We start from the raw sequence: 13,324 nt of genomic DNA on the forward strand, positions 1-13,324 counted from the left end.
TGCCTTCTGTTTGCCTGATCAAAAGACATCTTTAGAGGTAATAAAAAAAAAAAAGCGCCTCTTCAACGTGACATTAAAGGCTGCTGTTTTCCAGTGAAATGCACTGGCCAGATGCCTCGTTGTGTCCCATTTTGTTGACTTTTGTTTCGCGAGTGTCAGGTTCAGCCTGGATACGGTCTGACACACTTTTAAGGCAGCCCATCCCTGCCCTGGCACAGCGGAGCTCCCTCCCCTCCCCAGCGCTGCCCTGGGCACCGCACACACGCACACGCGGAACCGCATGCGGAGGTTACAGGACTGCAACAAAATGAAGTTTCTAGTTTTAAACGTGTTGGCAACGGCGGAGAGGATGGAGGCTGACAGGCTCGGCGTGACACACCTCAGGAACTACGCCGATCCCTCCAGCTCCCGCGTACAAAGAAGTACAAACTACAGCCCCTGTCTCTTCCCCACCAAGGTGCTGCTCCCTCTCCGCCGCCCCCGCCGCCCCCCCCCACAACCCCCCCCCACACCCCCCGCCCCAAACCCCAAACCCCCAGAGGCAGCCACCCGGGGTGTTTAAATCTGCAGCGGGGCTGGAGAAACCGCTCCCCCCGCGGCAATGCTTCCCGGAGGGTTAACCCCTCCCCTGCCGTGCCCGCGGCACCCCTGCGCCGGCAGCGAGGGCCGGCGCGGGGAGGCGGAGGGTGTTACCTGCGGAGCGCCGGGGTGCCTGCTGCTTTCTCCGCGGCATGCTGCCGCCGCCGCCTCGCCGCCCGCCGCCGCCGCCGCCGCAGAGTTTCCGCGCAGGACTCCTCTTCCGATCCCCCTCTTTTCATGCAGAAAACAAACACACACGCACACACCCGCGCACACACACAAATAAAAAAATAAATTGGGGGGGGGGGGGGGGGGAGGAAGAAGGGAGGGAGGGAGGGAGGGAGGGAGGGGGAGGAAGGAGAAAAGAAAGCGGATTCAACTTCTAATTCCGCCTAGGAAGAGCGAGAGGGAGGGTGGGGAGGAATGGGAGAGAGGGAGAGGAGGAGGAAGGAGGAGGGGGGGGGGAGGAAGGAGAAAAAGTTTGATCGGGTTCTCCTCTCGCCCGGTCCGGGTCCCCCCCCGGGTCAGCTCCCGGCGCGGCGAGCGGGGTGCGCGGGGCGGGGGGGAAGGTGGGGTGTGGGATGAGGCAAGCCACAGACTGGTGACAGGGATGCCAATTTCCGCCGCCACTCCAAAAACTTGCTTAGGAAATGTTTTCATTTACAAGGTTAATTTTCCTCCCTCTCTCTCTCACACACACTCTCTCTCTCCTTCTCTCTTAAGTTCCTTATAAGACAAAGCTCTTCAGTCCTCTCGGCAGCAGCAGCAGCAGGGAAGATGCCAGTGGAGATGTGCAAAATAAATAAGATTTGATCAGTTCAATCTGTAGCCCAAATCCATTATCTTTCGTTCCTCTTTTTTTTTTTTCTCCTTTTCCTCTCTCCCCTTCTCCCCCTCCTTTCCTTAATCACTTCTTCGTCTTCTTCTCCTTCTTCGCGGTGGAGAGCCGAGCAAGCGGCGGCGATGAGACGGTAAATTCAGTCACTCCCCCCCTCTCAGGCTTTCTCCGAGATCAAAGAGTCTCAAAGCGCAACTTTCTCGCTCGCTCGCTGGCTGGCTTGTTTCAAGCTCGTGGATTTGTGTGTTGTTGTTGCTGTTGTTGTTGGGGGGGGTTTGTTTGTTTGGTTTTTTATTGCGTTGGTAATAGTTTGTTCATTGTGCAAAAAACGAGGTCGATCCAGTCTCTCCTTCTCCTCCCAGCACTTAGTCTAAGAGCAAGACAGCAAATAATAAAAAGGAGTAAAGCCCCCATACATACATATACACCGGATGGGAAATGTCAGTCACTCCTCCACCTTCCAAACAGTCACAGATCAAACAGTGTCACCACCGGAGAGGACTACTTTTCTCTCTTGCTCTCCCTTTTTTTTCCTCCACAAATCGAAGCTTCTTCTGATACTAAATATAATGCAAACACATTTTTTTTATCATGGATTTTTTTTTTGGCTGATCTTGATCTGCAACAGAAGAAGAAAAAAAAAAAAAACACAAAAAAACAACACACACAAAAAATTTGCCAAAACCAAGAAAAACCCCGGAGAGTGTGTGCAAAGAGGGAGGGGGGGGAGGAAGAAAAGACATTCACTGAGTGGGAGAGATTAACGTGAACTGTCCCCCCCCCTAAACTCCTGGGAGAGAAAGAGATCCACTCTCCCTCTCTTCTCTTTTCACTGAAATATAACACACATTCGGATCCCAGGGCTCTCAGACAGTCTCAACTGATAGACAGACACATCGAGCTGCTTTTCCTGCTTCAGTTTGTTACTCCTCCTCCTCTTGCCCACGTCACCCTGACAATTACAAATAGGTCTCACACAAACCCATACCTGTCAATCTTTTTAATTGCTTTGTTTTCATTTTTTTTTCCTTTCCCAGAGCTAAACAATATGACAAAAAAAGAAGTCTTAATACAGCGCAGCATAAAAGATTCCTCATGTGAGACACGCGTTGAGGGGGTTGTTATTATAATCCACTTGCTAAAGTGCTGTGCAAAACGCATGTGCTGATTTAACTTCAGCAGAGGTCTTGTTCCAGCAAACTTAAAAAAAAAAAAAAAAAAAAAAAAAAAAGCAAGCAGGAGATGATACCTCGCCGTGGCACACGTCTAACCGGCATTGAATTAAAAATGATTTGTGGGAGATTACAGTTCATCCTTACTTTAAAATACCAACAGATTGCAGAGCAAGAACTGCAGCATATGAAACATGCTGCTAATAGATTTTGCACAGTATGTGTCTGGGGATTTATATAATGTTAACTGCAAGAACAGAAGGGTTCTTCCCTTTCTTTTTTAAGTCGAGAAAGCAAATAAAAACTACCCAGCTGATTCCTAAAGGAAAACACTCGGAACTGCAATTTTGCTCTCTTTCGGGCAGAAGGGGATTTATCCTTTTTTTTTTTTTCCTTTTAATTATTAATACCGCACAATTAAGCAACGAGCTGTTTATACTGGTAGGATGGAGTTAATTCTAGGAATTACACGTGAGCTCCTCAGACACCGGTGCAACATCTCTATTACATTCCCTCCCTCCACGCAGTTGTACCAAGTTGGGATTGGCGGCTCTATCACAACATTTACTTTGGTCCCTTGACCCAGACGATTTCCTGCGCAGGTTCCCTCTCCCAAATGTATTCTACAGCGAGAAGTGATTTTTTTTTTCTTTTTTTAAGGAGAAAGAAAGAAGAAACAACAACAACAAAAAAGGGTTTTCTGACGAAAAGAGGGAGTGGGGGGAAACCCCGCGACCCACAGAAACTGACAGCAGCCCGTTAACCTGCCTCCCCCCACCCCGGGACGGCAGGGCTACCGCCCGCCCAGGGCACCCCTGCGGACCCTCCCGGCGGGCGGGAAGAGCTTCGCCTTTCCGACTGCCCTCCCGCGCCGCGCGTGCAGCCCGCGCCTCAGCCGCCCCAACGGCCGCCGCGCGCGCCCCGGCCCCCCGCGCGCGGCCGCCAGAGGCTCGGGGTTGATTCGTACCACCTTGCGAGGAAGTGAACGTTTCGCACGGAAGGGGCGGAGCCTCCGCCCGCAGGCAGCGGCTCGGCGGCGGCGGCTAATAACAACACGAGAAGATTAGCTGCAACTTCTCTCCACTTCTCTAACCTTATCGAGCCGATAATTTATCGTGCTCTCTTCCTCCTTTTTTTTTTTTTTTTTTTTTTTTGTAGAAAGATAACCTCTTTTTGTAAACTAAAGAACGGGGCGGAAGGGGGGGGATCCGAGGCGTTTCTCCCCCTCTCTCTCTCTCTCCCTCTGTCCTGTTTTTTAAACCCCTTAGTCAGAGGCAGCGTGCAAATTAAAGGCCACCTCTAGGAGAACGTCCAGCCTGTCGTCCGTCCGCCTCCCTGGCAGAGCCACGACCCCAGTTGCCGTCCTCAGGCGTGGCGGCAGGCAGGGGCAGGCAGCGCCCGCGTGTGTGTGGCGCGGCGGGCCGGGCAGAGCCGGGCGCAGCCGCGGGCTTGTGGGCCGGCCGGCCGGCCGCCAGAGCGGGCCGGCGTTGCTCCTCGGTAACGCCTGCGGTGGCAGAAGACGACCGGCTGCAGGGGACCATCTTGCCGCGGCTCCCGCGGCGGCGTTGCCGTGCGGCGAAAGGGCCGGCCGGGTGGGGAGGACGGAGGCAGGCTGCAGCGTGTCGCACGGGGCTTTATTTACGTACACAAATCGCTGCGTGCGGAGAGTTTCTCCTGCCGGCTCGGTGGCGGTGGGTCCTGCGAGCTGCCTGGAGAATCCCGAGCTGGAGCTCACCCGAGCGGGGCGGGGGGGAGAGGAGAGCCGAGGCAGGGCATGAGTTTTAGCGCGAAAAGCGGCGCTTTGCTGAGCTCCCGGGCACCGCGGTGCTGGTGGCGGCGGCAGCAGCCGTCCGGCGCCGCGGCGGCTCCCGCCTGGTCCTACTTCGGTGGCAGCCGGCCGCGGCCCATCCTGGACATGTCCTACTCCCGTCACTTTCTGGATTTCCAGGGCTCGTCCATCCCCAGCTCCATGAAGAAGCTGGTGGTGACTAAACTGAGCCAAAACTTCAGGGAAGCGGTTACCCTGCGGCAGGACTCGCCCGTGCCACTCCCGGGAGACGGAGACCTCCTCGTCAGGAACAGGTGAGCGCCCGCCCGCCCCCCCCCGGCCCCGGCCCCCCGCGCCCCGGCCCCCTCCGACTTCCCGCACCTTGCGGCCTGCTCCCTCACACATGCTCCCTCACTTTGGAGACCGGCTCCAAAGTTGTACCAGCTGCCATCTGGCGACTGTTAATTTAATTTTATTGTTGTTCTTGTTGTTTTGAACGGCTGGTGCTAGTCCGGTCGCCCCATCCACGTGTGTGGGGGTGACACTGCCGCCGCCTCTTTCTCTGGCGGGGGTGGGGGGGGGGGTGTGTGCGTGCGCTGCTCCCGGCGTACGCCTGCCCGAAGGAGGAGGAACACCGCAGGGTCCCTGTGCCAAGGCGAGCAAGACGCAAGTTTTATGTTCAGTGAGCGCCGAGGAGAGAGTGAGACGCCGGGAACCGCTTGCGAGTCTCTCCCAGGTCCCTGCCCGGGCTCGTTACATGCACGTAGTCCCCGGGGCGTGCGTGTGTCCCCACCACACCCGCACACCTCTCTCGGGGACGCTGAGGTACGGCCGTGTGCTGAGAGCCCGCACCACCCGCTCTCCTCCGGGCGACCCTGCGGCTGCTGCCCCCCGTGCCTTTTCCACACCTCCCCCTCCCGCCCAGCCGCGGCCCGCCCGCCACTAACCCTCCCTCAGCCGGCCGTGACTCACCGGGCAGGCAGAGGCCGGGGCCCGCCGCCCTGCCAGCCCCAGCCGCCGCGGCACCACCCCCGCCTCTGCGCGCCAAAAGCGGCCGGCGGGGAGGGGGCAGGGCAGGGCAGCCGCCCGGTACGGCCCGGCTCGGCTCGGCCCGGCCGCGGCCTCGCTCGGCAGGACGCGAGCCCGCAGTTGTTGGCAGCTTTTAGAGTGGAGCCGGGTCGGGCGGAGAGTGAGGAGGTGACATTTTGCTTAACATAACACGCCGTAAATCCTGCGCTGGGGCTGCGCGCCCGGCGCGGTGACCAGCTCGCCATGAAATGAAGACTCTGAGGACAAAACGTGCCCCCCGCCGCCCCAGGCTGTCTCCATAAACCTGTTTGATTTCGGTGGCTCCTTCCTAGACGTTGTCGTTCCTTAAGCTAAAAGTAAGCCTTCTAAAGTTCAGACGTTTCTCTGCCCACGAGGGGAAGCTGAAACTCTGGGAACTTCGGAGCAGAGTGCGTAGCTGGCTCAGAAGAGAGCAGCACCCTCGGGTTCTTGTCAAGCAAGGAAATCGTAGTAACACATAGTTTGCCATGCTCTCCGTTGGAGCTTAACGATGTTAAGAAGCACTAAGTTGGCTTGAGAACAATGCTGGAAGTTCTGTTAAGGCAGTGTGTGCATGTGTAATCTCTAGCATGTGTCCATATGTAACACATAAATACGTAGCAAAGAAAGGGTAAGGAGAAAGAAGAACAGAGACTCCTTCAGGAGCTGACAAGAAAGCTTCTGTGGCACTTTAATCCGATGCTGACATCTCCCACTAGGATTTCTGAGACCAAAATTCCCTCCAAACCTCAAGGTCTAGAACATTGTGTTGCTGCATCCACTAATGAACGTGAAACAGTAATGGCATGAAACAGCCATCAGGCTGGGGTTAAATTCCTTTTCATGGAAGAACTCAAAAGACTTGAGATACAAGTAGCAAGTCTCTACTGGGATAATGCAAGGCAGAACGACATCCTTGTTTCTCAAATCCGCCCCCCCCCCCCCCCCCCCCCTTGCACTTGGAGTCTTTCTCATCCTCCTCCCTCCTTCCTTTTTAAAATTTATTCATTTTTGATACGGCTTGGAGTGTAACTCTTCCTTTCTCCCTCTCCTCCCTCCCTTTGCTGGGTGGGCTCCCTGGGTGCCAGAGAGATGTGCACACCTCATGGTAAAAGGGCTGAGGCGCAGAGCTTGTACCAGACTAAAGGCAGGAGCTGGTCCACGGATTCAGACAGGCAATTACTGGGTTTTAACACATCAGCCTATTACACAGATGTTCCTGTACAGACACACATGCACGAGTGGGGATAGAGGGGAGGGAGAGGTGAATGATGAAGTCTAGATTTAGAGTTCATACGTTTTGTATTATTTGGGTTTCTGTGGCATTTCCTCTCTATTTATTATTATTTTCTGGGGAATATCACAGAAGACACAGGATCACATTACTGAAAAACATTCTCTATATACAAGCTGCAGCAGGAACCGAGTTCCAAATGTTTCCCTCTCTCTTGTCACTCTGGGGAAGCATTTTCCCGTCATGAAAGGATGAGTCCCTGGTTTTATTTAGTTTTTTTTAAAAATAAGCCCTAAATACAACTATACATTTTCTAATAGGTAGAAACATACAATTAACAACAAAACAATAAAGGACGTGAGTTCCAAGAGTGCATTTGCGGATTTGTTCATTTTAGTCCCAGTCACGCCCATGAATAGTATTAATTGCTTTGAGCTTTTTATGTAAAACAATTCTCATCCACCACAATAAAATCTGGTTTTGGATTTAGGGGAATGGGAATTAAAATGTTCTGAGTTCCTGTATGGATAGATATTTTAAAATAAGAGGCAATTAGGGGGAACTTTCTTCCCCTCTTTCTCCTCCTTTAGAGAACTAAGCCAGCAACCCTTATTTCTACTTTTTCATAAAGAAAAAAACAATTCATCCTTTATTCAGAAATTCTTCAAAACTAGAAATCTATACAAAGCAATTTTTTTTACTTCAATTCTGTGTACGGGGAGAGGAGGAGGGGAGAAGGTGAATAAAAAAATCCTTAATGAAGCCATTTAAGCTTTGTATGTCCATTTGTTCTGTTTTTGGGGGCGAGGGCAAGGTTCCTCTGTTTTATTGCAGGAGAAGGACCCAAAGGCTATGAAGATTTGGTCCTTCTTAAAGTTGTTGGGGGATTCTCGAGATTTTCTTGATGAAGTGACACATTTCGTTTCCAAAATACCTGCGAGGATTTACTGTTGGGCTGGAAGATGGGAACAAAGTTTCTAGAAAAGGGAGTAAGAGGGATTGAGAAAGTTTTTTGAACCAAGGGACTAATGGATCACAGTGGGAAAAGTGGAGGACTATTCCTGCTGAGTGTTTGGTCTAAATAATGTTTTTCTTGCATAGTACTGGTTTGGATGACTTTGTTTTGTCTGTGTTTAAGGCTGTGGTGCTGGTTTTCAGTGTCTCACGCTTTGTTGTGGTACGAAAAGCAGCATTTCCTCCCCTCGGCGGTGTCCTCCTGTTTTCTGTAATAAACAATATGAGGGGGTTCAACACTGTTGAGTATAAATAAGACGGGTGACTCAATGTGCGTAATTATTTTGGGAAAAGCCAATCTCTAGCTTTTTTTTTTTTTCCCCTTAGGTTTAAATCTTGAAATGTTGAAGGAGCAAGCTTCAGTTAGAAACTGCTAAATTAAATAGTATGTTTTAAGAAAGTAAAGCAAGACAATATAAAAGATCTGGAAGGGCTCTTAAAACCCACCCACTCCCCAAGTAATTGTTACTTCTGTGCTCTCCTTTCCTCAGTCTCAGAAGTTAGTAAACTGTTCTTCAACTTGTAAATGGTACTTATTCCTACTTTTAAAAGCAAAATAATGTAAGAAACTGCGGGCACATCGTACCACCTCCCTTCTGTCAGCTGGAATGACAAGGCAAATTAGACAATATGTTTTAATCCAGATGCCGCATACGATCGTTTTAATGTGCGAGGAATCTAAGAGACTAGACAATCTTAAAGAAAAAAGAAAAAAAAAAAAAAAGAAAAAAACTCGTACAATGCGAACAGGAGTTTTGAGTTCGCACAAAATAAAAAGGGAGCTTAAAAAAATCGGGGCGGGGGAGGCTGGGCGGCAGGCTGTATTGATTAATAATGATGAGTGCGGGAGCCCAGGGAAAACCATCTCCCGCGGCCCGGCAGCCCCGCAGAGACGGGGAGGGAGCGTGTGCGTGTGCACGCGTGTCTGTCTGTGTGCGTGCAGCGGCCGGGCGGGGACGACCACCCCCCCCCACCCCCCATATCAACTCCGCGCAGCGGTGCAGCGCGCAAGGGCTTTGTCCGCCCCAACAACCCCCCCCAGCGCGGGCAGCGGCGGGCAGGGCCGCCTTGCCCCTCTCCCACGGCAGAGCTCCGCCTGCGCGCCGCGCCCGCGGTGCCCCGTGGGCTCCGCATCCTCTGCCCGGCCGCGGCGCGGCAGGGCGTGGGGCGGTCGGGCAAGCACCAACTTATGCTCCGCGGCCCCCTCAGCCACAAGTTGCGGTACAGCATCCCGGGCGGGGAAGGGTTTGCATCCTCCCCCGGCTTCAGAACAAAAGCAACGGGGCCGTGGGAGTCCTGCTCGTCGGGCGGCCCACGCAAAGTTTGGGTCCTCGGTGGGTCATTTCCCTGCCCCTTTGTGCTCTCCCCGCTGCAGTGCAGCGCCGAGAAGAGTGAGGGAGACGGGGGCTTGGTACTGTTACGGCTGGTCTGTTCCCCCCCACCCTCCCCTTCTTCAGAAGGCCGAGGGCACGGGCTGCTCCGCACCGTGCGGAAGCAGACGTGCGGAGGGATGCGCAGACGTGCGGAGGGAGGTTCAGTCCCGCGGGGAGCGGGGACCTGCCTGCTGCGGGGGCAGCGTGTGAGCCCGGGGGCTGGCCTGACAGCTACCGAGAGCGCCCGACAGCTACCGAGAACGAGCCCCCCGGATGGGCGACGGGAGGAGACCCGAAGAGGGGGAGAGCACAGCTCCCCGCCGGCCTCTCACTCTCAGCTCCCTTCCGCAGAAGTTGGGGTGTAAACGCGGGGGGAGGCTAGTGCGGCGCCGGCACGTCTCGCCTCGGTGCTCCGAGCCCTTCTGCCTGGCGGCCCGGGGACTCGGTTTGCCTCGGAGGCCGCTGTTCCGTTACCAGTTTTTATGCATCTTTTAGCAGGACTCTATGGGAGTTACCTTAAAGCCGGACAATAGAGGATTTTTTGTATCTCCGAACAAGACGCAGACATTTTTTGTCGCGGCCGAGCAGTGAGTCAAAGGCAGAATTTAAAAGTGCAACAGTCACTTCCACCTATTTTATGCACGGATATGTTTATGCGTACGTGTCTTTATATATAACGCATTACGTTGGTGAAAGTTTGAGGCTCCCCATGCTATAAAGAATGAAGAAAATCCAAACGAGCAAAGCAGTTTTAGTTCGCCTCGCTCTGTGTGCAAGCAATTTAGAACTACACACACATCCGATTTGAGCCTATTGCTAACTGCAACAATTAAAAGCGTTCTGTTTGCGTACTTCTGCAGCCTTTGCATGGTATCAGGTACACCCTTCAGGTTGTCACTTCCACATGTAGAAGTCCTTGTGTTTCCTGTTGTACGTGTCTCTTTTAACATTTTCTAGTTAACAGAATCTCCTCCAGTCTCTCTTCCTTTTTCTGCATAGAGATACTATTATGTTTTTTTTTAAAAAAAAGTTAACGAAAACGCTGTTTGTGTTTAAGCTAGATCATAACTTTGTTTTAGGCGTTATCTCCTAGCGCTTGATCAAGTTGTGAGAATGTCTCTTCCTAAAAAAATTAGCATTCATTTTCACCTGTTAGAGGTCAGCAGGACTTGATGCTCAGTCTTATAATTTTAGTCCTTCTGTGCAAGGTTGTTTTGATGTGTTGCAAGTAATTTATATAAAGAAAAATATTTTAACGTTGACATTAGCTACATCAAAAGGCAAATTTGCTGTAGTGACTCCATCAATTAAAAAGTACTTGCCTACAGTAACATGACCTTGCAAATGACATCGATAGTTAATATGATCATTAGTCATTAACAGTATTATTATATTCAAAAATGTAAATTTGTTGCCAGAATCCGCATATTTACCGCTTTACATGTTTTATTCTTCAGTGTTTTCACATCTTGTATAAAGTGGTCAATTAATTTTCATCCTTTAATCTTTTACAGAATTATTTTTAGTTTGCTTAGTTTGGTCAAATGGACCTGAGGAAAACATAAGTTGGGTTTTGGTTTTGTTTTTTGTTTTTTTTCTTTTAGCAAATTTATCTTTAATTCTATAGCAACAGAATGTAAACTACAAAAGTCTGATGGAAGTAGTCTCTGGAGTATAGTCATTATTCGAATGTACTAATAATCAGAAAAAGTCTCGTACATATCCCACGACTTCAAATTGAAGGTTTCTCATATGACAAAGACTTGTAAGGAATGAATCTCGTTAATACATTTTTGTTTTCTTCTAGATTTGTCGGCATTAATGCATCTGACATAAACTACTCAGCTGGTCGATATGACGCATCGGTTAAGCCCCCATTCGATATAGGTTTTGAAGGTGTCGGTGACGTGGTAGCGTTAGGACTCAGTGCTAGTGCTGATTATACAGTGGGTCAAGCTGTGGCCTACGTGAAAGCAGGTTCCTTTGCTGAATACACAGTTGTGCCTGCCAAACAAGCAGTTCCTCTACCCTCTGTGAAACCCGAGTTTCTTACTTTAATGGTAAGTGGCGCTACCGCATACATCAGTTTGAAAGAGCTGGGAGAGCTGTCTGAAGGCAAGAAGGTTCTGGTGACAGCAGCGGCCGGAGGAACAGGCCAGTTCGCTGTGCAGCTTGCAAAGAAGGCAAAATGCCATGTAATTGGAACTTGCTCCAGTGATGAAAAGGGTGGTTTTCTGAAATCCATTGGCTGTGACCGTACGATCAACTATAAAACTGAAAATGTTGAATCTGTTCTTAGGAAGGACTACCCCGAAGGTGTGGATGTGGTGTACGAATCTGTTGGGGGAAAGATGTTTGACTTGGCTCTTAACTCCTTGGCTACCAAAGGGCACCTGATAGTTATTGGGTTTATCGCTGGCTACCAAAACCCTACTGGCCTCCAGCCCATTAAAGCAGAGTTATTGCCAGCAAAACTATTGAAGAAGTCTGCCAGCATTCGGGGTTTCTTCTTGAACCATTACCTTTCCGAGTACAAAATGGCTCTGAAGCACTTGCTCAAGATGTATGAAAAAGGAGACCTGGTTTGTGAGGTGGACTTTGGAGACATGTCTCCAGAGGGGAAGTTCACTGGCTTGGAGTCTGTATTCCGTGCTGTAGATTACATGTACATGGGAAAAAACATTGGAAAAATTGTAGTTGAATTACCTCACTCTGTCAACAGTAAGCTGTAAAAACAGAACAATGATATAAATCAGAAGAGAGAAAATGGGCACTTTATGCCGCAGAATTACTAGAAACAATTTCTTTTTTTAAGCTTAGTAATGGATATTATATTAAAAAACACCATTAAGGTGTTAATAAAAAGTTTTGTGTTTTTTTTCTTTTCTTAAAAGTGCTTAAATCTGTGGCTGTAGCACGGACTTAGTGGGCCTCTGATTCTGTCGCCTAGGCTAGTGTGAGACAAGAACATTGTTCTTGACAGAATAAGTCTCAATGCAGAGGCAGATTTAGTCTGTCAGACTGGTTTGATAAGACTTTATATGTAGTTCAGCCCAGAAAAAAAAAAAAATCTTTCAGCAATTTTGATTCCCTGATTTAAAAATAAAATTGTTAGAACAAGACTAAGTAAAGAGTTGTATCTTGTGGTTGCTCTATTAATCTCTTGAAGTTTCTGGAAAAAAATATGCTCTTAATTTTTTGTCACAAACACGATAATCATAATTCAGTTGCATCATGGATCATAGTAATATGCCTTGAGTGGTTACGCAGGGAAATTTATCCTCCACTTCTGACAGGTCAGTAATATTAAGAAAAGCAACTTGACTTTTTTTAATTATGTCTTTCGTAACTATAAACAACTGTGCAATTTTCTTTTAAATGTTTAACTATAAGTTGCAACATAATCTCATTTTCTTGCTTTTTCATTTGCTACTGTTACTGTTTACTGTCAGGTCTCCCCTTTAGTCAGTGTTACAAGATTACTGGAGTGGGGGTTTGAGCCATGTTCTCGTGTGTTCAGATCCAGTATATTTTTTGAAGATTTTAATAAAGTTTAAAAAACTATTCAAATATTTGTGGCATTTATTCATATTGATCCGGTTCTTGCTGACTAGCTCCTTTGTAGATAATCTCTGTGTTGTAGAGTTCTTTGGCTGATGATTCTTAAAGTAACTTCCCGTAATTGGGCTGCTGCTCCTACTTTTACCAAATATTGCTTCTGCAGAAGCCCTTTTACAAACAGCAAGACCATTTTAAATCTACAGTCACAGTTCCTCAAATGCGTACTGACACTCAGCCATAGGTTATCTAGTGGGTGCAGTTGAAAGGTTTTGTAAAGTTTTGAAAATTCTTCCTCGCTTAATAGATGTTATTAATGGTACATAGATTGGGAATTCCAGCTGGAAGTGTAATATTTTCCAGAACAATAAAATACTTTAAACTGTGCTTGCTCTACATCTTTTTTCCATAGCAAATATTTAAGATCTTAAAGGCCGATTTCGCCACATCTTTTGAAATTATAGACATTTGTATGCAGTTGGAGAGATGGAAATTTTGTAAGATCATACACCTAGTAATAAACGTAATGATAGACTGATAATGTCTAGAGGTTGAAAAAATCCAGGGTAAACTTAGTTTTTGGGCATTATTCAGGACTGACTGTACATGACATTTTTAAAAGTAACATGTAGGAAAAACTTCTGTTTTACTCAGTAGTACAGACAGTAGAAAAAGTATTTTTAACTTTGATTTAGCGCAATCTTATTGTAATTTTTTAGTGCATATGTCATTAGCATCCTA

At 48.9% G+C, this 13,324-nt stretch overlaps 2 protein-coding genes across 3 annotated transcripts in view; one reads left to right on the top strand and one right to left on the bottom strand.

Moving 5' to 3' along the window:
• The window catches only part of TSHZ1 (teashirt zinc finger homeobox 1), a 56,202-nt gene extending 53,111 nt beyond the window's left edge, over window positions 1–3,091 (bottom strand). For both annotated transcript variants that reach the window (XM_074877149.1, XM_074877143.1), the window contains exon 1: window positions 694–3,091. In XM_074877149.1, the coding sequence (XP_074733250.1) occupies window positions 694–733 (40 nt within the window). In that variant the 5' untranslated portion in view covers window positions 734–3,091. The remainder of the gene's footprint in view (window positions 1–693) is intronic.
• Window positions 3,092–3,471: 380 nt separating this feature from the next.
• Window positions 3,472–12,970, top strand: PTGR3 (prostaglandin reductase 3). The gene is made up of 2 exons (XM_074877160.1): window positions 3,472–4,671; window positions 10,833–12,970. Exons 1-2 carry the CDS (start codon window positions 4,364–4,366, stop codon window positions 11,755–11,757), a joined length of 1,233 nt encoding a protein of 410 aa, XP_074733261.1. The 5' UTR covers window positions 3,472–4,363; the 3' UTR covers window positions 11,758–12,970.
• The last annotated feature ends 354 nt before the right edge of the window (window positions 12,971–13,324 follow it).

Source organism: Strix uralensis, chromosome 1, assembly GCF_047716275.1.
Source record: "Strix uralensis isolate ZFMK-TIS-50842 chromosome 1, bStrUra1, whole genome shotgun sequence".
In the NCBI taxonomy this organism is placed as follows: Eukaryota; Metazoa; Chordata; class Aves; order Strigiformes; family Strigidae; genus Strix; species Strix uralensis.